The 27,001-nt window shown below is 61.5% G+C and overlaps 6 protein-coding genes across 6 annotated transcripts; 2 read left to right on the plus strand and 4 right to left on the minus strand.

Annotated features, from left to right (window-relative positions):
• Positions 1-31: 31 nt before the first annotated feature.
• On the plus strand, positions 32-3,743 carry CHLRE_02g078476v5 (uncharacterized protein). Its single transcript, XM_043059194.1, has 3 exons — positions 32-581; positions 677-806; positions 1,071-3,743. The coding sequence occupies exons 1-3, from the start codon at positions 516-518 to the stop codon at positions 1,223-1,225; spliced, it is 351 nt and encodes a 116-aa protein (XP_042926828.1). The 5' UTR covers positions 32-515; the 3' UTR covers positions 1,226-3,743.
• A 1,913-nt stretch (positions 3,744-5,656) lies between these two features.
• Positions 5,657-8,642, minus strand: CHLRE_02g078500v5 (uncharacterized protein). The gene is made up of 5 exons (XM_001701815.2): positions 8,407-8,642; positions 8,084-8,294; positions 7,814-7,937; positions 7,330-7,425; positions 5,657-7,125 (listed from the first exon to the last, which is right to left on the minus strand). Exons 2-5 carry the CDS (start codon positions 8,274-8,276, stop codon positions 7,017-7,019), a joined length of 522 nt encoding a protein of 173 aa, XP_001701867.2. The 5' UTR covers positions 8,277-8,294; positions 8,407-8,642; the 3' UTR covers positions 5,657-7,016.
• A 2,598-nt stretch (positions 8,643-11,240) lies between these two features.
• CHLRE_02g078507v5 (uncharacterized protein) lies at positions 11,241-14,307 on the minus strand. Its single transcript, XM_001701816.2, has 7 exons — positions 14,140-14,307; positions 13,566-13,681; positions 13,354-13,420; positions 13,098-13,162; positions 12,758-12,852; positions 12,247-12,410; positions 11,241-11,939 (listed from the first exon to the last, which is right to left on the minus strand). The coding sequence occupies exons 1-7, from the start codon at positions 14,229-14,231 to the stop codon at positions 11,855-11,857; spliced, it is 684 nt and encodes a 227-aa protein (XP_001701868.1). The 5' UTR covers positions 14,232-14,307; the 3' UTR covers positions 11,241-11,854.
• Positions 14,308-14,422: 115 nt separating this feature from the next.
• Positions 14,423-18,104, plus strand: CHLRE_02g078550v5 (uncharacterized protein). Its single transcript, XM_001701607.2, has 8 exons — positions 14,423-14,578; positions 14,646-14,741; positions 14,836-14,904; positions 15,139-15,369; positions 15,603-15,770; positions 16,074-16,218; positions 16,469-16,575; positions 17,053-18,104. Exons 1-8 carry the CDS (start codon positions 14,525-14,527, stop codon positions 17,569-17,571), a joined length of 1,389 nt encoding a protein of 462 aa, XP_001701659.2. The 5' UTR covers positions 14,423-14,524; the 3' UTR covers positions 17,572-18,104.
• A 2-nt stretch (positions 18,105-18,106) lies between these two features.
• CHLRE_02g078600v5 (uncharacterized protein) lies at positions 18,107-20,042 on the minus strand. The gene has a single exon (XM_001701817.2). It carries the CDS (start codon positions 19,833-19,835, stop codon positions 18,699-18,701), a length of 1,137 nt encoding a protein of 378 aa, XP_001701869.1. The 5' UTR covers positions 19,836-20,042; the 3' UTR covers positions 18,107-18,698.
• Positions 20,043-20,803: 761 nt separating this feature from the next.
• Positions 20,804-26,962, minus strand: CHLRE_02g078650v5 (uncharacterized protein). Its single transcript, XM_043059195.1, has 14 exons — positions 26,685-26,962; positions 26,296-26,419; positions 25,888-26,008; positions 25,629-25,675; positions 25,357-25,431; positions 24,991-25,053; positions 24,521-24,657; positions 24,017-24,179; positions 23,634-23,699; positions 23,159-23,223; positions 22,844-22,988; positions 22,461-22,624; positions 22,030-22,069; positions 20,804-21,815 (listed from the first exon to the last, which is right to left on the minus strand). Exons 1-14 carry the CDS (start codon positions 26,825-26,827, stop codon positions 21,603-21,605), a joined length of 1,566 nt encoding a protein of 521 aa, XP_042926829.1. The 5' UTR covers positions 26,828-26,962; the 3' UTR covers positions 20,804-21,602.
• Between the last annotated feature and the right edge of the window lie 39 nt (positions 26,963-27,001).

Here is a 27,001-nt window from a genome sequence, read left to right on the forward strand (position 1 = left end):
GAAAGGTGTTGCTGCCGGTAGAGAAGAGAGAGCAATGACTGTGGACTGAGACCTTTCCGATTTGGGCGGGAACATGCAAAGACTATTTCATGGTAAATTTTGGTGTCGCAGTCTACTGCCGTACCTGTAATATAGCTTCATGAGCATGCAGCAAGGTCGTCAGCTGCGTTATGGCACATCTGGGCTGAGCCTGCTTAGAGCCTGCCATCCGGCTGCATCTACGGTACTCGCAGTCGTAGCGATCAGGCCAGTCGAGCGCAGAGCACGTTGCGGGCGCACAGGGGGCGTCTCTCTCGCGGCGTGGGGCCGAGCATTGTGGTGGCGGAGGCACCAGCAGCTGCGGGCGACCTGGGCGGCCTCGAGTGCCTGGTGTGGGCGGGGTGGAGCTGCAGCAGGTCAGCAACGCAGCATTGCGGGCGAGTGCTACAGGGGGGCACAGGTTGGGAACTTTGTTACGCCATCAGTGGCCTCTGCAGGTGGAGGTGACCCACAGTTGCAGGCTTGCAGCTGCACAGATGTTCTTCCTGGGCGCAGGGAAGGGTGGCGGAGGCACAAGGAGGAGACAGCAGGCGCAACAGCAGGTACAGACGCTGGCTCCGGCACAGACGTAACAACAACTGCAGCCGCAGCTGCAGATGTAGCATTGGGCGAGCCTTGCCGGATCACTTGCGTGCAGGGTTGCCGCTGGCTTGGCGCCGTGGGGGCGCTATCGCTTGGCTGGCATGCCAGGGGCGCCGCATGTGCAGTGCACAGCAGCAACGCACCGGTGTTGGCGGCGCTGCTAGATGCGAGGATGGCGACCACGGGTAGGGCGTATGGCGTGAGGGCAGCACCCGGCGGCACAGCTGGTGCCGGCGACCCAGGAGGCCTTGCGTGTTGGGGTATCGTGTGGTGTGTTGGGGTAGTGCTGGGGTGCACCGCGTGCACGCCTCAAGGAGCCACCGCCACCAGTCACCCAAACCCCTGCCAACTCTGCACACATCTGTGCCCGGCCTGCTTGTGGTCCCCACGGTACCCACGGGCCGCAGCCACTCGCACTCGGTGAGGCAGCGACTGTCGCCGTGATGCAGACGTGGGCAACCTAGCCGCTGCGGCCACTGCGGCATCAGGCGGCCCCGTGGCGCCGTCTGGCGATGCAGGCGGCAGCAGCTGCGCAGCGCCTGCAGGCAGCGGCGCAGCAGCGGCGGCTCAGCAAGCGACCGCTTGCTTAAAGCATAGCCATTGACGCAGCACTTCAAGTAACGAGTCAAGCCCATCAACATCCGTCGCCGCGTTTTCTGGCTTCGGTGATACGGTAGAGTGGTTGAGCATCAAACGTCGCAGGCAAAAAAAGGAATAGAGCTGCTGTCAGTGTTTAAGTGTCGGGTGCGCCATACAGCGCAGATGGAGGCGCATGATCAGGTCTTCAGGTGCCAGCCGCCAGGTGTCGCCAACATAAGCTGTTCGCACAGAATGTCAACAGGAAAGGGAAACACCTACCGCTACGCAGTACTCCGGCTTGCCCCTCCCCCCTCAGGGCGCTCCATGCCGTGCGCCCCGGAATGCGGTGTGGGGATGGGGTGGGGTGGGATGGACTGGCGGATGGTGGAAGTATTATATAGGTCTGCTGGGGGCTGCGAGCAGCCATACTACCGGTCATGATATTGCCTTCGGTAGCTCAGGGCGCCGCGGGCTGGGGGTGGGTAAGTGAGCGGGGATGGGGGCTCGGACTCAGCAGGGGCACGGACTCAGGGCGTGGAAGCCAGCGAGAAGCGGGCGAGAGTAACGCCGATGTGCCGGGTGATGTGCGAGCAGAATACAGAACGCGGCATTCGTCATTGCGGGGAAACTAAAACTGATAGCGCCAACCTTTTGACACGAGTGTGGCGCATGAGCCGGGGCGCACCAGTAGACTGCACGAGTAGACTGGTAGGTGAACCACAAGCAGCCGGCAGAGTGCAGCCCACGCCTCGCGGCAGCATGGCGGATGCCAGAGGCCACCGCTCAAAACTCAAAACACATGGACTGCTAGGCAGCATGCACGCCAGGCACAAGCCGGTGCCACACCGCTCGCACTGATCGTGGCTTGGTGCGGCCAGTGCGGCGTTGGGTTGAGAATGCTTTCACAGTTCCATCCACATACCGGGTGTATGCTCAAGCGTTGCAGTACAAGGTCGTTGAGGATGAAGGTCACATAATTGATTGGGGAGGGCCAAAAGGCCCGACAGAAATTGCGGAAGCGTTCCGAAGAACGACGACCGACGGGGATGGAATAAGTTTTCAACTGGCACTGTCGCGACTCGGTTAGACCTCACAGTCTGCGACACTGCCCCAAGCGCAAGGATACCGAAACATGTGCGCCGGAAGCACCAGCCCCAAACTGGGTCCGAGTGATGTGCGACTGGCCGCACGATGGTGGGGGCTATTCTTGATCATTGATGGGGTCCGATTGGGCCACTTGTAGCGTTCCAGTGTCGCGCCCTATGATAGGACAATGAACGTGACTCAGTCACACGATATGCACGGTCACACGCCAGGTCACGACACCAGGTTTCAATAAGACACACTGCTTGCGACTCTGCTACAGTGCCCTCCAGCCATTTGTGCGTCTGCGTAGAGCGTGGTGAGTGGTACCGCTGGCCATGGGGCCATGGGGCCGGTGGCACAGAGTGACAGGGCCCGCGGCAGTGCGGCATACCCAAGTGGCTTGGGGCCTTTAGAGGCCGCCGGAGGCGGAATGCATGCGGTCATGCGCGGGGTGGAGGTGTGGTAACAAGGTGACGCAGAGGAGCGCGCGGAGAGTGTGCAGCGCTGGGGTTGTGGTGGGGCCGGCCAACGTAACCAAGCTGCGGGCGTGGAGGCGGCTGATACCAGACGGTGTTAGCTATTCGGTGGCAGATCTTGTGCGGCATGTAGAGGACAGAGCAGGCGTTTGTGGCCCAGTTAAAAATGTGGCGTATCGCAGATAGGGACAGGAGGATTCCCCTGTATGGCAATGTGCGTCAGCTACCGTTCATATGCAGGTTGCAGGCGGTCAACGGCTTGTGTATGGAGCACCATGCCAGATTGCCAGTAGAACTGTGTCGGCGGCCTGACCGTGCCCACTGCTGGCGCACCTTTTAGCCCTTGCGTGCCCTTGTCAGCTTGTCGGAAGGTGCTTAGATGTGCAGCAAATAGTATAATGTATGTTCTAGGACAGCTCCGACTAACCCCCAGCTCACTCGTGTACGGCACCCCAACCCCGGCAGCCGTACAGGAGTTTCAGTGCGAGTCGGCAGCTGCACGAGTGGGAGCAGGTAGTTGTACGGCAGCCCGGCTCGGAAGCTACCTGACTGTAGTGACGCACACGGGCATTTGGCGCTAGTCGGCAGGCGCGCGAGTGGGAATGAGCAGTTGAGCGCGCACGCGGGTTGGAAGCTGCGGCAGGGCACGGTGGAGCACGGCGGAGGCTGGCGGTTGGCGCGGCGCGCGAGTGGGAGTGCATAGTCGTGCGCACGCCCTTTGGGAAGCTGTGTGTGTGAGCTGCGTGTCAACTCAGAGAGACGCATGGGGCTGTGTCGCGCCCTACGATAGGACACTGAACGTTTCGTGTGCCTGACGGCGACTCTGCTCAGGATAATATCGATCACAGTCAGATAGGTCCAAACATAGCTCCATGGTCTGGGCAGATCGGCCAGCGCAAAGAGCGACTGATCATGGTGGTCGGCGATGGCAGAACGTCTCCCGGGCTCTCATTCCGATGTTTGCAGATCTGTTATGTCGGCCTCCCATGCAATACACCGTGTCGGGCCAACCAACCACCCTCGGGCACCCTCTTCCCACACGCCAAAACCACACCCAAATCACTCAGCCACACGATACGCACGGTCACACGCCAGGTCATGACAGCTGACCCGGTTTCCATGAGCTGCCTCTGGGCGCACCCTGGCGCACACGGTTTCACACGGCTGACAGTTGAGCCCGAGTGCGGGTGGGACTCGCTGGAGTGCATGATAGGCGCTGGGGGGCACGCGCAGGCGGGGCGCAGGGGTGGCTCGCAGGAAATTCGGCGGTAACTCGCGCGAAACTCATTTAAAACTCATGTCACACTCAGGGGGGGGGGGGGGGTAGAATCTTCCGAAACAGACCCCATGCTTCAAATGGATAGAGCTCAACGAGAAAATCACGAATCCGCTTTCAAAATTGAAAATGGGTTTCTGGGTGCAAAGTTATGACCCCTCAAAGTGGCCGGTCGGTCGGTCGGTCGGGGGTCCCAAGAGGTTTTGCACAGGTTCGTGCCAAGTTTTGTTCCTAGCGCTTCTGTCCTGCGGCGCGCGGCGCAATGGGTGCAGCTCAACGAGGCATGCGTAGGTATACCCCAGACTTAGCACACATGCATAGTATGGGGTAGTTTGGGGAGCGGCGTGTCGGCATGTCGGGAGATGCCTGGGGAACTGGTCAGGGACAGGCGGGTGCCGGCCGGCTTTTGCATGGATGAACGATGCACATTTCGTACTATCAAGTAACATTGGAGTAAGCCGTTGCATAGCAGGCCAGACTATCAGGATACTTGTCGGCAGACGGGTGGACATGTCCACACGTCCAAATGTCGGTCGGTCAAGGTGTGTTCCCAAGGCGGATCATTTGCATAGCGATAGAGCTCACCGAGAGCAGTCAATTGGCACCAACCTGACAAAAAACTAAGGGGTTCTGAGGGGGTTTTGGGGGGTCGTACGGTAGGGGGGGTCGGTCGGTCGGTCGGTCGGGGGGTCCGGGAGGTTTTGTGGCATGGGGTCAAAAACGTTTGTTCCTACCCCCCCCCCCCTGTCACACTCATGCGAAACTCGCCCCAAACTGGAGTGAAACCGAGAAGTGGCCATTTTTGCAGGCCCCGCTCCAACCTTGCTAGCGTATAATTAGCTGTAAACATTATCGTATTTATTGGGGCAGGGAACGTTGGGGGTAAGCCGCTCCGCGCTCGTTCAATTCATCGCATTGCGCAGCGCGCTGTAAGCAGGTCCTCCCTGGTCCTCCTGCAGCTGCTTTGCAGGCAGCCAGAGCTAGAAAGCGGCCTCCTGCTGCTTTTAGGGTGGTCTGGCATTTCTGACATAGGCTGTTTCAGAGCCGCTCAGCCTTTGGAGGGATCTTGTTGTGTGTGGTTACAAGGTGGTGAGCACAACGTGCATTCCTGTCCTTGTAGAAACCGAGGCCCGGGCCGGGGGGCCCTTATAACGCCTGCAACACTTATACATGCAGCTAGTTTGGTCCCCGAATGGGGGTGCTTCTGCTCCTGTGCTCCAAATGGAATCTAGTTGCATAGGCCTCTGGAGGGCTCTGGCGGGCTCTGGCGGGCTCTGGCGGGCTCTGGCGGGCTCTGGCGGGCTCTGAAGGGCTCTGGCGGGCTCTGAAGGGCTCTGGCGGGCTCTGAGGGGCTCTGGCGGGCTCTGGAGAGTTCTGGCGGGCTTTGAAGGGCTCAGTAGGGCTCTGGAGGTTGGCAACCGACAAGGGTCCCCCCTGGAACTGGATGCGACCGCAAGGGCTCCTCCCTTTCCTTATGGAGAAGGGGCAAGCCAACACGACCGCCGCCTGTGCGTCCGGCCGCTGTGCATGCTTGGCGGGCCAGTACCGTGTTGGCCCACTATTGAGTTGCAAAGGCCGTGTCAACCCACGCCATGCCGAAAGCCAGTCGAGGTCGGTATTACGGATTTAACCAAGTCCAGACGTTGAATGTTTGGCAGGCAGGCAGCACCGCACCACAGCCCAACGGTCGTACACCTAACATGGAGCACAACCCAGCCCAAGCCCAGCCGTCCACAGACCACCAGCACTTACTAGCAATCACCACTAGCCCACGTACCCCGCAGCGCTTTAGCACCTCTAACAGCCGCGAGAGGAAGGCACGGATGCCGCGTGCCTGTGGCAAGCTGGGTCAGTCGCTGGGCAACTCCAATCAGGTTGTATTGCTGAGTGCGGCTCAGTCTGAGTCCGGCACGCAAGCGGCCTGCGTGCCAAAGGAGAATATGGGCTGCGCCAGCACACAAGTGAGCACCGGCAAGTTCCCGATCCAGCACCGGCGGCAAGGCGTGAGAAGTGGCTGGCACAGTGCACCATGCAGTGGGTGCATGGGCGCGAGGGCACCTAGGAACGAGTGGCTTTACCAGTACTCTGCTCGCTTGCACGGCAACCAGGTCGCATCCGAGCGCCCTCAAAACATACAACAGCAGCCGTAGGAGCAATGTCGCATCCGAGTCAGCAAACGTGCCTCGTCCCGTGGGCCCTCAAAACTACAGCAGTCAACACACACAGTTGCGCACTACTTGCGCCGGCGCTCCCACTCGTAGCACGCGCCGCACATGCCATGCCTGTACCTGGCGGCCTTGGTGCCACACTTGCAGCAGCAGCCATCGGGGCCCAGCAGCGCCGCTGCCGCCTTGCAACGCGCCGCCGCGAAGGCCCGACGTTCAACCGCACTCAGAAAGTGCGCAACGGCGGCATACACATACACACTTTTTTTGTCTTTCCTTGTGCTCTCTAACACACCCTTGGCTCTTACTGACGCCTCACTTGGTTGGCGACCTGCACTGTGCTGCCAGCTAGTGGCAAACCATTCGATCAATTGAAGATAAATGGCCGTACTACCATTGTCATGTCTGACTGCATCATGACACATGATGCAGTCAGACATGACAATAGTAGTACGGCCATTTCCCTGCGCATGCAATGTACACCGCAGCCATGGAGCATCGTGCCTTCCCCCCTACCCACGCTCCGGCAAACTTCACATTTAAACCACGAAATCAAAAAACGTGGTTAGAATCTTGCGGGAAACTGCAGCCGTTGCCTGCCTGCTGGTTCATCGGAAGCCCCCGCCGATTGCACGTCTGCGGGAGTGCTGCTGCTACCAGGTAACAAATGCGTACCTATACCCCTGCGGTTCATTCCCAATTTGCCCTTACATCTGCCACAACCCCCGGCCTGCAATCGCCAGGCGACGCCCCCGCTATGAGTTCATGCTACACAGCAGAACGCATCCGTGAAAGAGCAGAGCTAGCGATGCCTTAAACCCGGTACTCGTAAGCCACGTTCACGTCCTTGCACAGGCACGCCATCATGGCGCGCTGCCGGCTGTCCTTCAGCGGAGGGCCGATGTACAGCTTCGTGTTCGTCCTGTACACAGGATGGGTGGGTCAGCTCATTAGTGCAGGAAGATGGTACAACATCTGCGGAGCCACGTCGCAGCCATGCAGTACTGAACTAGCAGGTTACCGATACATTAGTAAGCTTGATATGACAGTTACGGTACACGGCATGAGGTACACCCCCCTAGTGACCAACGCGCATTTGCTAACGGCTCGCATCAAAATTGCTCACTGCTGGTACTCCTCCGGGGACCGTGAGTCGTGGACTGCGGTTGACAGGGTCTCGTACATCTTCGTCATCGCATCTGGAGCATCTGTAGGGCTCACGCTACACGAAGCACAACACCAGGGCACGCAGGGTGTCACGGCAAGTTAACGTATTTTGTCTTTGGGCTGAGGCAGGGGGCGAGAGACGGGGGTAGCCATCCCAGGCGGTTGTGTGTGGAGTGTGAGAGGAGGGGGTTTCATTCCAATTCTCAGACAGGGGGATAAGCACAGAGGGAGAGTGGCGACAAGCCCCTGGCGCAGCCGCGCTGCCCTGGCCGGGACTCTTCGGTGAAAAGGACGGGCAACCGACCCATCCCTGCCACACATACGGTGTTGCACACGCACAGCCATCACGAGGTCGGTCGCCCTGCCGGCACAAGCCTGCTGCAGCTCTGCTGCCCCAAACCCAGCTGCTGCTCACGCTCAGATCCCGTGCCGCACACACTTACTTGTTCTTCTTCAGGCACTCCTGCAGGCTCTTGCGCTCGGCCAGGTACGCGCGCCAGCAGTCCTTCGCCTTGGTCGTGTCCCACTGCACGTTGGTGCGCGTGTGCATCGTGTCCTGGATGTGCTCTGCGTGCCAGCCGAGAGGAGCCGCGCCACGTTTGCGCAAGCAGGCAACCATTCCGTTGTGAGGAGTTCGGTTTTGAGAAGCGTTGGTTGAGAAGCGGGGAAGTGGAGCGGTCGGGGCCCAGCCACACAGGTGCCGCCCAGCTTACCCATCAGGCCGCGCATGTGGAGGAGGCCCAGTGTATTCAGGTACTGCGCGGTGGTGAGGTTCAGCTCCCCCTGGAGGCGCGCCACCTCCGTTTTGAGCTCGCCCAGTTCGTCCTTCACTGGCGCGACAGCCTTTGCCATCAGGGCCTGGAGTATGCTGAGGATAATTTCATCGCTGAAGTTGTTCTGGAACATCGCTTTGAGCGCGTCCACCTGCGGTGCGCAAGAGGCAACTTCGACTCTTGAGGCTTCTGATTCGTCTAGTCCGTCAAACGTCTAGTACTCAAACACGTCTCGGAGAGTCTCGGAGAGACACGCATCACACCTCTGGCTTGCCGATAGCGCTGAAGAAGCTTGGTGCGGGCTCGTAAAACCTCTCGTCGCTGCTGCCCGAGGCTTGGCTCGCACAGGGGACAACGCTGCGCGTCCGTGGCGGCACGGCGACTGCCACGGCGCAGCTGCCCTTTGAAGACCCACACAGCGTACATGCCTCATGGAAGCAGCAGCTACGTTGGGCACACGGCGCATAGCAGTTTGCATTTCTAGCAAGTTTCTGGTCACGTTTTGAGCTTTTGTGACTGTGCCCGCCTGTTATTTAGTAGGTCGTTTATCACCCAGCTGATACTGTTCGTGCCTGCTGCTGTGTCATCGCCACCAGTGTCATCCCTCGCCTGCTTGATTGATGTTACAAGTTCATGCTTGTAGATTGGTCCAAACGAGCCATCATTATGTGAGTATCTTGAATCGGCAACAATTGCCGCGGACTGGATGGTCCAGCATGAGCAAAGCATAGGGGCCCTGTGCGCCTCTGAGCAAATGTAAATTATCTGCTAGAAAGATTCAAACGCGCTCAGAATCAGAAGCAAGGCTACTGCGCCAGAGTAGACACATTTACTCACAAATTTGCCCCACCATCGTGCGGCCGGTCGCACATCACTCGGACCCAGTTTGGGTCTGGTGCTTCCGGCGCACATGTTTCGGTATCCTTGCGCTTGGGGCAGTGTCGCAGACTGTGAGGTCTAACCGAGTCGCGACAGTGCCAGTTGAAAACTTATTCCATCCCCGTCGGTCGTCGTTCTTCGGAACGCTTCCGCAATTTCTGTCGGGCCTTTTGGCCCTCCCCAATCAAATGTGCGACCGACATCCTCAACTACCCTGTACTGCAACGCTTGAGCATACACCCGGTATGTGGATGGAACTGTGAAAGCATTCTCAACCCAACGCCGCACTGGCCGCACCAAGCCACGATCAGTGCGAGCGGTGTGGCACCGGCTTGTGCCTGGCGTGCATGCTGCCTGACAGTCCATGTGTTTTAAGTTTTGAGCGGTGGCCTCTGGCATCCGCCATGCTACCGCGGTCGACGCGACGAGCTCGCTTCTGACTGCTTCTGTGCCTGTGGCTTGGTGGTCCGGTCGGCACTGCCCATCTGTGGTGGTGCTACGGGTATGGGCCTGGCCGCCTGGGCTCTGGGGTGTGCACGCCCCCTGGCACGAACCCCCTCGCAGTCGCTTTGTGGCCCCTCAAGAAGTAACAATCCGTCCTTGACCGCCATCCAGTGGTCTTGATGGTCACTGGCGAGTAAGTTGGGGAACCCAAAAGCGGCCTCAGCTTTCCGCGGCGCGCGTCTCGCCCCATACCGCTACACCACTGCCGTCCGTGCTCTCTGCAGCCTCCCCCAAGCACACAAGCTCCTTTATCTAACACAGGGAGCACACAAGCGGTGCGCATGCGCGCCGTGATCCACGCCGACCCATTCTGGGCCCTGGCGCGCGGCGACGTGCACCCGCGCTTCATGTCCTGGCTCTGTGCGTGTGAGGACGTACCACTTGCGACCTGTCTTCTGAGCGACGTGCCGTTCGTGGCCGTGGGCACACACGGCGGTGCCAAGCCCAAAGCCGAGGCGGCTGCGGTGCGGCTCCTCGTCGCCGCTTTGGGAGTGGGGTCGGTGTGTGGGAGTTGGGTCGGTGTGGGAGTGGGGTCGGTGTGGGAGCTGGGCTTCCAGTTCAGCAGCAGTGGCGTCACATCACTTTGTGCTGTTGCATAGATGACAAGGGCTTGACAAGGCCGTAATTCCTGGCGTGGCTGCTCGGCAAGGGCTGCCCCACACACGCGGTGAGTGTCGGCGTGCACATTTCTGCCTCGTAGCTGCAGAGTGTTTGGAAAGGCAAGGCACGACGTCATTACCTGATGACCTGTCGCTGAATCCTCTCATCGCGTGCCTTGCCCGTCGCAGCCCAGTCTGGCACTCTGGCCTACACCGGTGCGGGCGTCTTGCACCTTGCAGTACGAACCCGAAGCCTGGCAGAGGGATGACACGCCCCCTCCATCAGGACCTCAGATTAGCGGAGCGAGCTCCGGTAAAGGCTAGTCTGGGCAGGTCTGGGTGCAGGCAGGGGGGGGGGGGGGTAGGAAACAAAGTGCCAGACCCCATGCCCCGAAATCCCCCGGGACCCCCCTTGAGGGGACGACCGACCCCCTGACGGACAAAACCTTGTTGTTCAGGGGTTAAAACCCCTCCAATTAATATTAAAGTGGTGTCAATCGACTCCTCTTGACGAGCACTATCACTCCGTGTCATCAGCGGTCCTGTTCTGAGACTTCGGTCACCGGCGGGATCCTATCCATGGAAATCCCCTCGACCCAGACCACCCCGCGCTCAACTCTCTGCCGCGTGACGAATGGACAATGTGCATCGGCAGCCGTGTTAGACGTGAACTCGTGCGCACCAGCGCTTCAGAGCCCAGCTGTGTCAGTGCGCATGTGTTGAATGTGGAGACATGTCCCGACATGTCCACGCCCGGACGCGCAACTTAGCCCTCCCACGCTTTGTTTGTGCTTATTACGTCATAACGTGCACATACGAGCCTTGTACTGCAGCGTTTGGCCCCTAGTTCTGCTTGTGGGGCGCTTCCCGAAATCCGCCAGGATGGGCTCCCGAAACCCGACGGACCCCTAGGGACGAGGACCGACCCCCCAACTTTGGCGGCCCAGAACTTCCTCACCAGACACCCCCTTAAAAAACTAAAAGTACGTGCATAATGCTCTCCTAAAGCTCTGTAATTTTGAGCATGGGGTAAGAATCTGAGCCCGTCTGACCCCCCCCTGGTGCAGGTACTCGTAACCGGTATCGCTGTAACTGTAAGGAATCGCTATGAAAGAAGTCCTTTCCAGTTACATGTTGTACAAGCGTGCTTCCTGCACGTCACGTCATCCGAAGAATTGCTCGCACCTCTGGTGCTGAGGGCCCGTTGGCCCCAATACTTTCAAAACAATAAGCAGCCGCTTACCAGTCCCAACTTCTGGGCGACCACTCGTGCGGTTGACCGGTCGGCGTGCCCTCCTCAAGAGCTCCAACGCACCACACGTACCCTCACGTACGCAGCCCACCCGGCTCTGTACCCCAGACCCGCCCACACCACACCAATGCCCAAAAACCGCCTCCACCTTATCAACAACTTAACAGCCTCCGACGGGCGATGATCTAACGCTCGGCAAGTGGTGCCACTGCACCTAATGCAGACAAAACGTGGCGGCACTGCATCGGGCTCTGACCACAAACGATTAAAGTTCCTTCACCACCCGGCCCTCCCATTGGCAGGTACGCCGCTCCGACTCAGCAACGCGGCGCCTGCAGCCGCGTGGCCCGGGTCCGACCTGTACCATGGCCCTACGCCTTGGGTGGCCAACGCGCGCGTGAGGCCCCAACACCTCATCACAGCCAAATACCCAAGCAACAACACCTTTCAACACATCCACAGTAGTCATCAAATGCTTTACTTGCCAATCTCAAGGAAGTCCTTGGCCTGGTCGATGTTCACAAGCACCACCTTGAGCTTGGGCTTGGGCATGGGCGCGTAGCTGCGGCGACACAGGCAGGATAGAACCGGAGGCGGCGAGGGAGTCGGTGCTCTTGCTTGTTACCCTTAGACGGTACAGGCATGCAAACCAGGTGTTGCCACCTGCAAACCTTCCCAAACCCGTCCAGCGCGCCGGCCCCTCCACCCCGGCTACCCACAGCTTTCGGACCCGCTACAGCCGCCCAGCTAACTCCCAGCTAACTCCCAGCTAACTCCCAGCTAACTCCCAGCTAACGCCCAGCTAACTCCCAGCTAACTCCCAGCTAACTCCCTGCTGACTCCCAGCTAACTCCCAGCTAACGACTCACCCGTTGGCGGCCAGGTGGCCGATGAGTGCGTCCACGGCGATGTACATGCGGCGTGCCGAGTCGGAGCGGGCCGAGCCGCCGCGCGCGTACTTGGACACCCAGTCCGCGCCCTCGGTCTTGATGGTCTTGATGAGCGGCACACGCGTCTTGTAGTCCTGAATGTCCTGTGCGTGTGCGTTTGTGTGCCGAGGGCAGGAGGAGGGGAGGCTCAGCAAACTGAACTGCCGAGTGCCACATGACATCAGTGGCATATCACGAACTGACCGCTGGTCTCCGCACACCTCAGGGCGCATGCTTGCCCCTCTCCCCTGAAATCCCCACAACGCATCCGTACAAAGGACACAACATCTAATGCCCTTCCCCGCGCAAAGCGGACCTTGCCCTTCACCCCCCCCCTTTCGCCCTCCACCCAATCCCTCTTTACGCCCGTGGCCCCCTCTACGCAAACCCCCTTCCTGCACTCCGCCCTACTCTTCCGCCTTTCCCTCCGCTGCAAATGCCTCCCCCTCACCAGCTCGGCGTACTGCAGGATGTCCTCGCGCAGTTTCAACGTGGCGCGCGCGTACTCGCTGTCCAGGACCGCCACAGGCACACCCGACACAGTGGCTACAGGCACACAAGCAGAGGCACGAGCAGGAGCAAGAGGAGGAGCAGCGGGGTGAGCGACGGCGGGCAGCACCAGAGAGCGGGAACAGGACTGAGCGGCGAGGGCTGTGGAGGCCGACAAGTTGCGCACATGCGGCAGTGGGCACAGCAGGCCAGGCAGTTGCCACAGGTTGTCACAGGTTGATTCTCACACGCACGTTTCGCCATGTGGTCGGGTCGGGCCGAGCCCTGGGCGCTTCACTCACTGTATTGGTTCTTGGACATGGCGTTGTAGTTGGCGTCCGCCTGCTGCACCGACTTGAGGTCCCGGCTGTGAGGCGAGGATGAAAGACACACTGTGTGACAGGATACTCGCGTGTGCGGGGCCGACATCGGGAACGAGGTCAAGCCTGCTTACCCCTGCCCTCCCTGTGCCGGCTAGACCTGCAACTTCGCCCGGCAAAGCTTTGCGCCGCCCTGTGGTCTCGCTTCCCCCGAGCTGCTACAGCTCAATCCTCTCACTTGAGCACAGCGTTGCGGCACGCGTCGTCCTCCGCCTCAGTCTCCGTCTCCGCCGCGCAGGTCTTGGCTGCACACGTGGGAAGCGGCGCGAAGCGCGGATGGGGTCGCAGCAACTCGGTGTTGTCCTCCCCGGCGCCAAAGCCCATACCATCAAGCAGCAACGCACATCTCTGTAGCATATCGGGGAGCCGCAGTGGCTGCAGGGTTCTCACCGAAGGCGGGGCGGGAGCTGGTGGCCAGACCCACGAAGGCGCTGGCAGCCATGGCCATCAGGCCGCGACGGCTGGGGCCGGCGACGGAGTCATCCACGGGCGCGGCAACCTCGGGGCTGAGGGGGACAAGCAGGGGATCACAGCGCAGGGGCGGGGTTGGTGAGTGCTTGGGCGGCGAGCTGTGCGCGTGTGCCATGGCGCGAGTGCGCGGGTGGGGACAGTGGACGGGGGGCACCCCGGCCCGGGGTGAACCGACGTCTCGCGAGCGCTTGGAGCGCTGGCGTTAAGGCGTCTACAACAACACAACGCTAGCGATGGCAGTTCTAGGCGCAATGCGATTCGAGGGCGCGAACAACGTTCGTCGAGCGAGCGAGGCAAGTCTGGCCACACAGGGCTTTCGCGGCATCGTGCGGTCACCGCGGCACGAAAGCACGCGGTAAGCCCCAGACCGAAGTGCGCTTCTCAAGTTATATGTATGTTTGCTAGCCAGATCGCCTGTCGCGCCGATGCCGCATGTAAAATGCCCCTTGAGCGTCGCGCACACCAAGCGATCGACTCGCAGGTATTGACTCACCGCGCAGACGCGGAAGCGCGAATGGCTTGTGGGCGACGCGACACGCGCGTAGTCCCAACCTTCAGCGCAGCGGGGCGAGTGGCGAGAGCCATTGCACGGTGTGGGTATCCAAAAACTTGTGCCGTGGCGAAACCTGAGCGGCTTTGAGTGCGAATGAAGTATTTATACTTGTCACTTCAACTACAAAGCGTTTAATATGGGGTTTGAGGCGAAGGGGCTGACCCCATCTTGGCAACCATCCCTCTAAGGCACCTGTTAGTCCCAGCCCCAACAAACGCGTTCCCTTATCACCCTACTGACACCTATAACTTTATCTGTATTGCTTACACAAACCACAGAGCACTGGAGTAAACAGGGCCCGTGCTGGAGGGCAGCACCCTCAAAGATGGCAACTTACTCTGTAATAAGCAAGGCCCAACTAGACCGAATTAGAGACAAGGTATGCAGCATTGATTTCTGCGCCTAAACGAATGCAGAGGCTGAGCCTGAGGCATGCGTCCCTGCAGGTTGCTCCCGTTGGGCAGGATACGTTTTCGGAGGAGCGACAGCGGTTAAAGCAGCTCAGCGACGACCGGTCGTCGCAATGGCCAAACACCCTGTCGGTAGGCGAAGCACCTGAAAGAGGCCGCGGAATGGACATCGCCTGGCGCCTGGCGCTGTGGACAGTGCTGAATTTTTCTTACCTGCACACCATAGGCACAACGCGCGCGTAAAGAGAAGACGCGACAGGAGCGGCAAGCAGCCGAGGAGGCCGAGCGCGTGGAGGTGAGCGGGTGGGGCGGGCACCAGATGGTGGGGCACGGTCACTCGCCGCCCGAACGGCGCGTGAGCCTGACGCCGAGGGGGGTCACCTGGAAGGACTTCTCTTGTCAGAGGATGGGATTGCAAAGGAAATTGCCTGCCGAGAACGGGGCCTTCTTGTCAGGAGCGCAAACTCCGCGCGGCGGCCTTGCCAAACCCCCGTCCCCACGCCTTTGGCGCACACTCCGCACCCCGCAGCTCGACCGACAAGAAGCGGAGATCCGCGCGGAGCAGCGGCGGATACAGATCGAGCGCGCAAATAAGATTTTGTTTGACGAGACAGACCGCGTAAAAGGGTTCCATAGCAAGATGCTGCTCAGCGATGTGATGCATGAGAACGAGCAGCTCAAAGAGATCAAGCGCCAGATCGAGGTGCTCAAGCGGGCGCAGGAGCAGGCGTTCGTGGAGCAGCAGCGGCAAGCGCTAGAGGTGAGCGGTCACAGGGGCTGTTGCGGCAGAAGTGCCAGGTGTCCAGGCGTTCCGGTGTGCCAACAGGAGTTGTGCGGGGCGCTGAAGGCAGAGGAATCCGCGGGACATTGCTGGTGCCGGGGAGCGTCGGTGTCTGGCATGCTGGCCAAACCCACCCTTACCTACCCTATCATGCAACCCTCTCCCGACTCCTTACCCCCGCCCTCTGCGCTCCCGCCTCGTCTGCTCCACAGGCCGCGGAGGCTGCTGAGGTGCGCAAGCTGGAGGACACGCGGCGCCGCGCCATGGCGCAGCGCGAGGTGCAGCTGCAGCAGCTGGAGGAGCTCAAGGCCAAGATCCTGGGCGAGCGGGCGGCGGACCGCACGGAGGGAGAGACGCTGCGGAGGAAGGCGCTGGAGGAGGTGAGCGCAGTGGCGGGGAGTGGAGACTTGGGGTAGGGGGGTGGGGTAGTAGAGGTGAGGCCGCGCGTGGTGGTGCGGACGTGGTGGGCGTGGCTAGGCAGGCGTTTGTGTCGGTGGTGCATCGCTGGCTAGCCCGTGCAGCTTCCTCCTTGCCTCTCGAAGTTGACCATCATAACTCCCGGCCCCGCGTCGCCGCCCTCCTGTGGGGTTGTCTGGGCCTCCCAACGACGATGGGAAGGAAGTGACCTTCCTTGGTGCTCCCTGCACAACCCCGCCCCCCCTGCTCCTCCTTCCTGCCACCAGGCCGATGAGCTGCGGCGCAAGGAGGAGGCCCGGCTGGCCAAGCAGCGGCAGCTGGCGGACGACACCAAGGCCGCCAATGCCGCGCTGCAGGCGTTCCGGCTCAAGGAGGTGGAGCGGTCCAAGGAGCAGGAGGCGGCCATGGAGGGTGAGCCGGAGTGAGGCGGCAGCAGGCAGCGGGGTAGCGTCGGAAGGGCGGCATTCAGCAAGACAGTGCGTGATGGGGGCGGCAACGGGGGTTGGTTTATGATGCAACGGGAAGAGGTGGCGTGCGTTTGCCGGTTGGCGCACGACGCTTGTCCAGGTGCAGCGAAGTAAACCCCGCACAAACCGGTACCTGTATTGGCGATGCTGACTGTATACCTGTCTGCCCGCCCGTGTGGTGTTCCCGGCCACAGCCTACGCGCGGAAGAAGCAGGAGCTGGCTGACGAGCGGGCGCGGCGTGAGGCGGAGAAGCGGGCGGCCAAGGACGCGGAGCGCAAGCGTGTGGCGGACATGATGGAGGTGAGGGCGGCAACAGCTTGGTCAAGTATTTGGCTGGGAAACGGGGGCGGTAGGCTAGGGTTGAGGGAGGGCAATGCTGTACCGTCGCCATGTTGAACACGGTGGTTGAACGTGCGGCTTTGAGAGGTCTAGCCTTGGAGCGTGAAGAACAAAGCAACCCAAACTCTATATATGGCGACGAGCCACCAGTTTGGTGCCGCCGCCGCCTCACTGTGTGGCAGCCGAATCTTGGGACTCTGGGCGCATTCCGGGACGCTGATGAGTGATGACGCTCGACGGCATTGATGGGCAGGCCGATTCGTCCTCTGTAGGGATGTTGGGCCTTCGTTCCTTGTTAGCCTCAACACATCCTTCCACACACACACACCTGTCTACTTCGCTACACTTCTCTGTACCCTCTTGACAACACCCCACCCTCCCATCATGAATGTAACTCCCCCCGCGCCACGCTGCTACTCCTCCCCCCCCCCCCCGCAGTCCAACTACATGGCCTGGCACACCAAGGAGGAGGCGCGGCTGGCCCGGGACGTGGCGGCGGCGGAGCAGAAGGCGGCGGCGGACGAGGAGGCGCGGCGCAAGCGGGCGGCAGACCTGGCGGTGGCAATCGACCAGAGCCGGCAGGCGCAGCTGCGGGCCAAGGCGCAGGCCAAGGCGGCGGAGAAGGCCGAGGAGGCGGAGTACCTGTCCGCCTGGTCCACCCGCACCAAGCAGCTCAAGGCGGAGGAGGACGAGGAGAAGCTCAAGCGCATAGCGGTGGGCAAGCAGCTGGCGGCGTTCCAGCTGCGGCAGGCCGCCATCAAGGCGCGCAAGATGGCGGACGCGCGCATCGCGGAGCTGCAGGAGGCCGCGCAGCTGGCGCTCAGTGTGGCGGAGGAGGAGGACATCTTCCTGCGCTACGCGCACGAGTGCATCGAGGAGTACCGGCGGCAGGGCAAGCCCACCGTGCCCATGGAGCTGCACCTGCGCAAGAAGACCAACCTGGAGACGATGCGGTAGTGCGGTGGCCAGAAGGGGAGGGGCGCGGGGGGGGGAGGGATGAGGCAGGAGGCGATGGAGGTGATGTAGGAGGTGGCAAGGTGGAGGTGGTGCAGGTTTAGCCAGTGGCATTTAGGAGTTCTGTCGGTAATGGTGGAGGTGCTGCGATGACGGAGTGTTCTAACTTGCCGTGCGTGGGGCCGCGGACACAGCATGGTGGATGGCCGCGATGGCGGCCCGAATTTGTATGATAGCTACGCAGTCTAGGCAAAGACACAAGACCGTGACTTTACCCGACTCATATTGATTGGCGCGATGGCGCCTGATCACTCACATGACGAACCTGAACCTGACAACTAAAGCTGATACGCCCACGCTGCTGTGCTTCACTGCGCGGGCGCTTGTGACTCAAGTAGGCAGGAGGTAGCAGGTTGCATGGCATTGCAACGTCCATTTATTGTTTGTATACGGTTTAGCTGTGGCTAGGCAGTGGAGCACTGCGAGGCCGCAGGCACGAGGGGATTTTGCGGCGTGCATGCTGCAATGGTAAACAGCATCGTGCTTGCCTGCTTGCCGCAGTTCCCGGCTTCCTGCCACAACCCGCAGCCGTGCACGTATCTGCGCCACAATGGCTGCATTGCAGCTGCTCATCCAAGGCAGGGGTCCAATGCATTGTGGAGATCACAGAACAGCGTGTCCTGCAGCCCACCACCCCGTATCAACGCAGTAACGTAACTCTACTTTCTTGCAAAGCATTCGGGCGTTCCGGCTCGTCTGCACAATTGTAGCTGAACATTTTGCAGCCTACACCGCTGGAGGAATCTCCATCCACAACACCACCACACTGTATGTTTTCCATGCTCCCAGTGACACACGCGGCGTCCATGCTAAGCCCTACTCATGCAACCAATCAGCCATCGTTGCACATCGCATACCTGGCGCTCTCCCCTCAACATCCGAGCTGCGCGCGGCTAGCCCGGAGTGAGCTGCACGCCATAGCCTACACCACCAGTTCCTGCGCCCCGGCAACATGCCGCCACTCACAGCCCCTCTCCGCCACCTCTTCCACCTCGCTTCTTGTCGCGCCTGCACCGCCGCGTCCTCTACACTCGACCAATCCCCTCCACACCCGTCCCACACACCTAGCACTACTTGGCCTGCGGCGTGAACTTGGGCAGGTCCACATGGTAGCGGTAGTCGGGCGGCGTCTCCGGCGGCGGCCCGCGCCACAGCAGCAGCTCGCGCTCCTCCATGCTCAGCAGCATCTCCGCCGTGCGCCGCGCCTCCAGGTGCTCCGCCGCCGCCGCCACCGTGTCGCGCGCATTGGCCGCCAGCTCCGCGTCCGAGCCGCGCATGAGCCGCACCAGGCTGACGCCCGCGTACAGCATGACGTTGACCTTGCTCTCCTTCTCCACCGCCAGGCCCATGAGCGCGGCGGCGGCGTGCTTGATGATCTCGCGGTGCTGCAGCGTCAGCAGCTCCGCCAGCACCTTGTGCGCCTCGGCCTGCCGGCAGGCGGCCTTGCCGTCGGCGTGGTGGCAGATCTGCTCCAGGCAGGTGGCCACCAGCTGCAGCAGCTCCATCAGCCGCCCCTCGAACTTGAGGTCGCCCTCCAGGCCGCGCCGCGCCAGCGCCACCAGGCAGGCAGGCACGCCGCCGTCCAGCGCCGCAAGCACGCCGTCGTCGGTGCGCGTCATGCCCTCCAGCGTGCTCAGCGCGTTGGAGAAGGCGGTCAGCGTGAAGGCCGGGTCAGTGGGCTGTGACAGCAGCGTCACAAGTGCGGGCACGATGGCCGCGCGCTCCAAATTGAGCTGCGCGGCGCCGTCGTTTGAGGCGGCGAAGGACTTGAGCGCGGCCGCGGCCTGCTCTGGCGTGGTCTGCAGCGCCTCTGTGAGCACCGGCAGCCCGCCCGCGGCCACGATGCCGTTCCGACCCGCCATGACCTGGCCCAGGCTGGCGAGCGCGGAGCAGCTGAGGCGCCGGACCTCATCATCGCGACACTGCGACGCGAGCTGGCACAGCGGCGGTGCCGCGCCCTCCGCCACTGCGTTGGTTTTGTGCTCCTGCGTGCTGAGCAGCCCGTTTAGAACGCGCAGCGCGTGCGCCCGCTGGTCATCGGGTAGCTCCGGCAGCGCCAGCACTGCGACCAGCTTCGGAATGGCTCGCCGGCCATGCGCCTCGGCGACCTCATCCTCAATTACATGCTTCGGAAAGGGTTCGCTGAGGTCTGGGTGGAGGTCCTTCAAGTGCTCTGACACAACGTGTCTACTAGAGTGGCTCTGCATTTCGGCACCGCGTCAGTAGTTGAGTCCGAGTGACACTTCGACGTCACGGAGACGCGCTCAATGTCGCCATGTGTCTATATCTTATTGCAGCAATGTTGAACCAATATAATATTTCAGGCAGTGGGCAGCAAAACTGGGCTGGCTCAACGAAAGTGTTAAGTTGCTGAGCGGGGATGCGGGTAGTTTGCAGCTTTGAGCAAACTTTGTTATAATCTTAGCCTGGCAATGGACTGATATTAAGCAGCTTCAGGGGCATTCAGGGACCGTGGCAATGTGCTCCCGCCACGAAACACAATGCAAGTTAGCCCGGTTTTGCACGCGATCCCAAGCGAGGAAGCAGCATGCACAAGGGCCGAGCGTAATGTTGCATGGGAATGCAAAAGGTTTATGAACCCTCAGCCGGCGTGGTCGCGGTTGAAACGCTGCAGCCATGCCCGGCGTTGCGGGGCTCCAGCCGAGGCTCATACCCGGGCTCAGTGGTGGCGTGCCCTGCGCCCGGCGGTCTGCAAAGGCGAAACAGATTAAGCTGTATTTCAGATCCATGTACTTGCCAGGACCTGCAGCCCGCTCATTGCGCCAGCGAAAGGTCACGACGTTTCCCGAGGTTTTGGGCTGAGCCCCCGGAGCGCAGCGACTCACCTGCCGCTGCGTGGATAGCCAGGCTCTGGCGATGATGACTCGTACTCGCTGCCAAGCTCGCTGCGGGCAGGCGACATGTGGAATGCAGTGCCTGACCCGCTGTGCGCAGATGTGTGCACGGGTGTGCAGGGTGGTTGATGGGGGCAGGACGTCTTCCCTTGGGCCTGAGATGGGCATGTGCCCGTGTGCCTTGCTTCTCGTGGGGGTCAGTCGGGGCACGCCCCTGGGCTGGCTTCCCCTTCCTTGAAGGGGTGGCGAAGCCCTTATGCCTTGCGGTCACATCTATTAACAGCGGGGGGCTGGGCCCGGGCATGGCAGGTATTTTGGACAGTCTTGCCCGGTTACAGACATCGTTTCCGGTCAGCGTAAATAGGAGGCTAGTCCAGATCCCGGTAATGTGGTTTCACTGGTGCGTGCAGCGGGCGTACATGTGTCCAAGCGCCACATTAGCGTCGTGCCTGATTAGTATCAGCGGCTCCCTGCCCCCACCTCCCCTGCTCCCCACCGCGCCTTTCTCCTCCCCTGGTGTTCCCCCTGGCCGTCGTGCCCGTTGCCATCCTTCCCAGTCCTGGAGCCTACCGCAGCACCGCAGCACGCATACGCAACCAGCAGGCAGCAGCCTGTTCCTCACCAGCGTCCCTGCAATCCTCGTACGGTAACCACACCGGTATGTGTCTGCCGCACCACACTCCATGCCAGCAAGCCCCCGCATAAAGCCTGGGGGCATTCTGCGCTCCTGCCACGCTGCCTTCCACACAACATGGCGACAACACAAGCCTGGCCCGCCGGCCCCACTTTAGCTACGGTACCAACAGGTCTCGCCTGAAGCAGGCAGTGCCAAGGCCGCCAACTTAGGGATTGGAAACGAGCGAATTCGTGCCCCGCCAAAGCCCGCCGGTCACCCACGCTCCCGGCCACCCACGAGTGTCGTGATGTGCATCAGACAACTCCAATCAAAGTGTACACACGTGAACCTGCCCAATTGACGCCAGACATAGACAGTCTCTGCTGCTGTCCGCTCCTACGCACCAGGCCACCACCAGAGGGCACCCCTGCCCATCACTGGCCAAGTGGTGCGCTGCATACAAGAGCATCAGCTAGCCCGACCTCCGCTTCTCCGCAATTGCACTACAGTTCGTCGTGCGCCCCCTTCCCGGCGGCACTGCCAGCCGTGCCGAACGCCGCCTCGTCAAAGGTTCCATGCGCAACCGCCAACCGCTCCAGGATGATGGCCCATGCGCGGCGGCCCTTGTCGTACATCTCTGCCAGCAGGCGCTCGTTGGGCGCGTGGATCTTGTCTGACAGCCCCCACCCGAACTTGGTCGTGTCCACCTTGAGCTCCTGTGACAGCACAGCGCCGGGAGTGAACAGGGGGTGACCACAGGTTCATGTGCGACAGAGCTCGACAAGATCTGGTCATCGGAGCCGTACACGCAGCACATGATCTGCGCATGAGCCAATATGCGGTGCTAGGGTTGCTAGCCCCCGGGGACCCTCTTCCCCTGCTTGAGAATCTGTAATGCAGGTCACGGCACGCAGACGAGCGCCCACGCACCTGCTGGAAAGCCGCTAGAGCAGGGATGGTGGCGCCGTCCCTACAGGCACATGCACACGCACACGTGCATGCATATGTGTATGACACTATGACAAGACGCAGACGGCATCACGCAGGCACACGGCGCCCACGTGCATCCACCACGTGAGCACACGAACGGCACACGAGGGCCGGATGTGCCACGTGTCATCCACCGCACACGAGCACGCACGATCATGAGAGGAAGCAGCACATGACACCGGCCAGCATGGGCAACTGCAATCGCACCCACTTTCCGCCGTTCTCGCACGCCCCCCTTCTGGGCCCTGGTTTATTTGCGCCAGGCCACGAATTACACGACCACCACCCAGCCACCTCCCACCCTACCCTGTAATCACACAAAGCGAGTACGCCTGCGCCGACCCACATCGCGCACGCGCCCACGCGCGCACCTGAGGAACAGCGGCGGCCGGCCGCTCAGCGCCTCGTGCACCTCCGCCGCCGCGGCCAGAGCGGGCGAGTCGCGCGGGTTGGTCCAGGGGAATGCGCCGCCGCCCAGGGCACTCAGGCTGCAGCGCGCGTAGGCGGGGCAGTGCGCCGCCACGTGCTTTTGGAGCTGCGGTGCGAGGAGGCGGAGGCACGGGGGGACTGTTCATGTTACTGTTCTCTTGAACGGTGGCTGTGGACATGCAGGCAGGCAGAAGACGAAAACGTCGGGAGTCGTGGGCATGTGCAGCATGCGCCTGCAGAGTCGTCGCTTCTGCGTTGCACTCATGGCCACGGGGGCGAGCTGTTTGCGGCACACACACGTCAGAAGCGCGTTTACTGTACATACCTTGTCTAGGATGTCTGCCGGCGTCTGCTTGGGCACCAGCCTGCAGCTGATCTTGGCGCTGGCCCGGGCGGGGATGACGGTCTTGATGCCCTCCCCCGTGAAGCCGCCGCTCATGCCCACCACCTCGAGCGTGGGCCGGTGCCACCTGGCCGTGGACGGGTGCAGGTAGGCGTGCGACGGATGTGGGTGGTGCATGCAGCAGTTGTGACCTCAGGCGCAAGGTCCTTTGAACCCCCGTTCTCCATGCCATGCAGAGGTATTGTGCCCTCCCTCCCTCCCTCCCTCTGCCTCCCTCCCTCGTTCCCTCCCTCCCACCTCTGCTCCAGCACGCTGTAGCCCTGCTCGCCCACGTGGCCGTACAGACCCAGGTCCGACATCTCCTGTGTGCGGGCGGTAGCAGGCGGCAGGTGATGATGTACGGGCGCCGTGCGCCGTCGGCAACGCGTGGGTGCTGGTAGCGTGCTTGCCGCGCGGATACCCGCCTGAAACCATCCACTCACTCCTCCGGGCAAACTCAAAACCGTACCGCTCACATGCAAGCACGCACAACCACATAACCACACACATAGTTCCGCGTGCTTTCTCAGTTTAAAACACGCACGCACACACACTGACACACACACAGAGTAACTTGGTAAGTATCGGTAAGTTGGGCGGGCTCTCGTTTCGTTTACTTTGAGACAAACACGCGCACACCCACACAGACACACACGCACACGCACACACACACACACACACACACACACACACACACACACACACACACACGCAAGCACACACACGCACGCGCCTGCTCGGCGTCAAAGCCGTACGCCTCCACATCGCGCCGGTCCTGATCCGTGACCGGCAGCACATCCTGGCGGGGCGGGGCATGCGAGGACAGAGGTTGCGGGGCTGTACATACCAGCCCAAACTAAACGTAACCCAATGCAAAAGAGCGCGGAGGAGAGCGTGGCCTATGCTTTGACAACGGAGTGGCAGGGGGGTGGAGCGGTGGCAGACGCGGCAGGAGAGAAACGCATTGGTGAAGTGGCTGGGTGGGTGAATTTCGGTAGACGGTCAGAGTCTCAGAAGCAGCCGTTACGAGCCACGAGCCCGTTTGCAGCCCGCAATGTGCGCCCCGGTCATTGTACGCCACACCGCGCCACGACACTCAGTCCCGCGTCCTCTTACGTCGTAGAAGCCCTGCACGGTGATGGCGTGTGTGGCCGGGTCGTGCATGCCCGCCAGCAGCGCCGCCAGCACGGCGTTGGGGTTGGCCACCGCGCCGCCCTTCATGCCGCTGTGCATGTCCGTGCCCGCAGTCACCACCTCCAGCTGAGCGCCCACCACACCCCTGCGTGCGGTGTTGTCGACGGAGCATGCGAATGTGTCAGGAGGTTATCAGGATGGTGCGCCGAAACGTGCAATGATAACATGATGGCACAAAACCCGGCATACACTGCCCTGGGCTGCCGGCGCTGCCGCTGCACTTCAACGTGGTCCAAGCAACTCCTGCGCGCAGTCCGACAAGCCGGACAAGAACTGCCAGCCCGTTCCCCGCGTCCCCACACTTCCTTCACCCCCAACCCCTGCGCGAACCCAGCTTCCCGCACCCACACAGCCACCCTCTCCCAGCTTCCCGCTATGTCTTCCTTGTGCTGTTTAAGACAGCCACCCTTAGCTCCCCACCCTCACCGCAGCCCCAGCGACAGCCCGCCCCGGTCTGCCGCGGGCTGCCCGCCGTCCGCACTGAGCGCCAGGTCCGCCGCCAGCCGGCCCGCGTGCCGGCGCAGGAAGGGCGTCAGGTGCGGCGACATGACCTCCTCCTGGCCCTGTGCGTGTATGTGTGTATGTGTTTGTGTGTGCGTGTTTGTGATATCCCCATATGGAAGGAAACACACATGACGGTGTGTGGTGTGCGTGTGTTCGCGTGTGTGCGCACGGGGTGTGAATATTGCGTGCATGTGAACTGCGTGCGGAAAGCTCCTTGACAGGGCGCAGCGCCGGTCTTACCGTACGCAGGGGTCTACATACCGTACATGCCCTGCACACGGCATGGGCGCATGGCGGCCCCACGACGCCCGCAGGCGGAGCGGCTGCTCTGCAGGGGAGGGGCGTGCCGTCCATGCGCCCCCTCCGTCCCCCCCCCAAGGCCCCCCGCTCACCTCCAGCAGGAACTTGACATTCACCGGCAGCGTGCCCGTCTCCTGCAGCCACGCCTCCACCGCCTTGTGGGGAAAGGGGGCGAGGGGCGCATGCAAGGGCTTTGTGGGAGTATCGGTACTCGCTTACAGCTTCAACCATTGGACAGGTTGGGGGGCGCTCAAGTCAGACTACAAGCCCGTTGGGCAGAGGCGCGCTCGGTGCATTGCGTTCCAGCGCACCGCTTCCCGCCACTAGCGTCAACCACTTGCAACCTCCCATCTTCGTATCCCTGGTTTCTACTGGGCATGGCAAGCGTTCCCCCCTTCTGGGTCTGGGTTTAATTAGGACAGGAAGAAGCTGGCCCCTCGCCCGTCCTACACACGCACCTGCAGCGCCTCCAGCAGCCCGCCCTTGTCGTCATCCACCCCACGGCCGTAATAGTAGCCGTCCCGCTTCACCACCTGCGGCAACAGCAGAGGCGATTAGGGAAAGGAGGCGCACACGTCAGCACGCTGCAAAGCCCGCAAAGACGTACAGGACCAACACCTCACGTCTCAGACACGCCCACAGCCACACGCACAAGCTCCGTTCCCTTTCAACACACGAAACACACACGAAACACACGCACACACACACCCAAACACACACCTACGCCCACCTGGAACGGGGGTGTGTCCCACAGCTCCAAGGGGTCCACTGGCTGGACTGCAAACACGTCAGGTCGGGTGGAGTCGGATCGGGTCGGGTCAGATTAACCTGGCATTACACCGGGTAGGGTGCTTGCAGCATCACGTGCGGTGGTGTCTGGGAGTACGGTAAGCGTGGCCGTTCCTTGCCACCAGATTTCGAAAGACCGAGCAGCGAGCAGCCTACAAGCCTGCGACGAAGCGGTCCTGGGGGACTCACGCCCGACTTACCGTCGTAGTGACCGTAGATGAGGACGGTGGGTGCGGCGGTGCCGTTGGCGGCCCGCGGCGCCGACAGCCACTCGGCGTACACCACCGGGTGAGGCCCCTCGGTGGGTAGGATCTCCATGTTCTGCCGATTAGGCATGTGGGTGCTGGGGCGTGTGGATGCAAGGCCAGCAATGGGCCTTTTCACGTGCGGCGAGGCTTCTTGGCCGGCCCTCGGCTACCTGCAACAAGCAGCCTGGTACCGGCACTCTGCCCCCATCTCATCCACCTTGCCCCAGACCTCAATCGCTCGCAAACCTCTTCCGATGTCCCTCGCTCCCTTTCTGCTGCCTCTGTCTGTCGCCCCTCTCCTATGTCCCGCTCTGCGTGCCACACATAACCTCCCCTGTGTTTTGCCCCGCCCGCGCCCACCTGCAGCCCGGCCTGGCGCAGGCGCTCCACCAGCCAGTCCGCCGCAGCCAGCAGGTGCGGCAGGTGGTCGGGCAGCGCGGACACGGAGGGGAAGGCGACCAGGTCCGTCAGGTCGGCGTCGTACCTGTGCGTGCGAGCGTGTGTGGGTGGACACGCGGGCAAGGAGGGCGTGACCGGGTGCAACAGGCTGCTGGTACAGGGCCTGACGCGGCACGGACGGGCATGTGGGTTGGGCCCTCAGTATAATCAGGATCGACTTCTTGATCTGTACAGGGACAGGGAGTGACGAGCGTCGGAGGTGTGGCGTGGCGTGTCAACTCCCAGGCCGAGCAACCCAGTATCAGGCGTGCCTCCGTCGTTGAGCCCCTGCGCCTGATTGGCACCGACACCTGTCAGATTGTCGCTCCAGACGCTTGAGAACGCTTTGGAGCGGCGCGCTCTGGTCAAAAGACTGCGCTTGCGGCAAGCATGCTAGCAGCGCGAGTGTCGACAACGCGAGGAGACATTTTGATAGTTTTGGTTGCACGCCCATGATAGCAAGCTGTATTACTAGTATTTAACTGTATGATAAGGCGGTAAGGCACGGTGTGCCAAAGACTGCACCGTGCTTAGTGTCTCGCGGTCAACGGCGCCTTTCGACTGTAAGCTCCCTGCTTCAGCCTGCTACAGTATCCGGGGTAGGTTTTCAATTGTAATATAACACGCA

The sequence above is a fragment of the Chlamydomonas reinhardtii genome, chromosome 2 (assembly GCF_000002595.2).
Source record: "Chlamydomonas reinhardtii strain CC-503 cw92 mt+ chromosome 2, whole genome shotgun sequence".
Taxonomy (NCBI): domain Eukaryota; kingdom Viridiplantae; phylum Chlorophyta; class Chlorophyceae; order Chlamydomonadales; family Chlamydomonadaceae; genus Chlamydomonas; species Chlamydomonas reinhardtii.

Excerpts from the sequence above, each read along its gene's own strand:
- CHLRE_02g078600v5 (XM_001701817.2), bottom strand. The coding sequence starts at position 19,835 with ATGCAGAGCCACTCTAGTAGACACGTTGTGTCAGAGCACTTGAAGGAC.
- CHLRE_02g078500v5 (XM_001701815.2), bottom strand. The coding sequence starts at position 8,276 with ATGTTCCAGAACAACTTCAGCGATGAAATTATCCTCAGCATACTCCAG. Across the intron at positions 7,426-7,813 it reads GAGTGCCTGAAGAAGAACAA|CGTGAGCCCTACAGATGCTC; the intron begins GTAAGTGTGTGC and ends TGCTTCGTGTAG. Across the intron at positions 7,126-7,329 it reads TCCCCGGAGGAGTACCAGCA|GACGAACACGAAGCTGTACA; the intron begins GTGAGCAATTTT and ends TCCTGTGTACAG.
- CHLRE_02g078550v5 (XM_001701607.2), top strand. The coding sequence starts at position 14,525 with ATGGCAACTTACTCTGTAATAAGCAAGGCCCAACTAGACCGAATTAGA. Across the intron at positions 14,905-15,138 it reads AGGAGGCCGAGCGCGTGGAG|CTCGACCGACAAGAAGCGGA; the intron begins GTGAGCGGGTGG and ends CGCACCCCGCAG. Across the intron at positions 16,576-17,052 it reads GTGTGGCGGACATGATGGAG|TCCAACTACATGGCCTGGCA; the intron begins GTGAGGGCGGCA and ends CCCCCCCCGCAG.
- CHLRE_02g078507v5 (XM_001701816.2), bottom strand. The coding sequence starts at position 14,231 with ATGGCTCTCGCCACTCGCCCCGCTGCGCTGAAGGTTGGGACTACGCGC. Across the intron at positions 13,682-14,139 it reads CGCGCTTCCGCGTCTGCGCG|CCCCGAGGTTGCCGCGCCCG; the intron begins GTGAGTCAATAC and ends TGTCCCCCTCAG. Across the intron at positions 13,163-13,353 it reads TGCCGCAACGCTGTGCTCAA|CCGGGACCTCAAGTCGGTGC; the intron begins GTGAGAGGATTG and ends CTCGCCTCACAG.
- CHLRE_02g078476v5 (XM_043059194.1), top strand. The coding sequence starts at position 516 with ATGTTCTTCCTGGGCGCAGGGAAGGGTGGCGGAGGCACAAGGAGGAGA. Across the intron at positions 582-676 it reads GACAGCAGGCGCAACAGCAG|GGTTGCCGCTGGCTTGGCGC; the intron begins GTACAGACGCTG and ends ACTTGCGTGCAG. Across the intron at positions 807-1,070 it reads TGCGAGGATGGCGACCACGG|ACGTGGGCAACCTAGCCGCT; the intron begins GTAGGGCGTATG and ends GCCGTGATGCAG.
- CHLRE_02g078650v5 (XM_043059195.1), bottom strand. The coding sequence starts at position 26,827 with ATGGGCGTGCAACCAAAACTATCAAAATGTCTCCTCGCGTTGTCGACA. Across the intron at positions 23,700-24,016 it reads CCGTGCAGGGCTTCTACGAC|GATGTGCTGCCGGTCACGGA; the intron begins GTAAGAGGACGC and ends CCGCCCCGCCAG. Across the intron at positions 21,816-22,029 it reads CTCTAGCGGCTTTCCAGCAG|GAGCTCAAGGTGGACACGAC; the intron begins GTGCGTGGGCGC and ends GTGCTGTCACAG.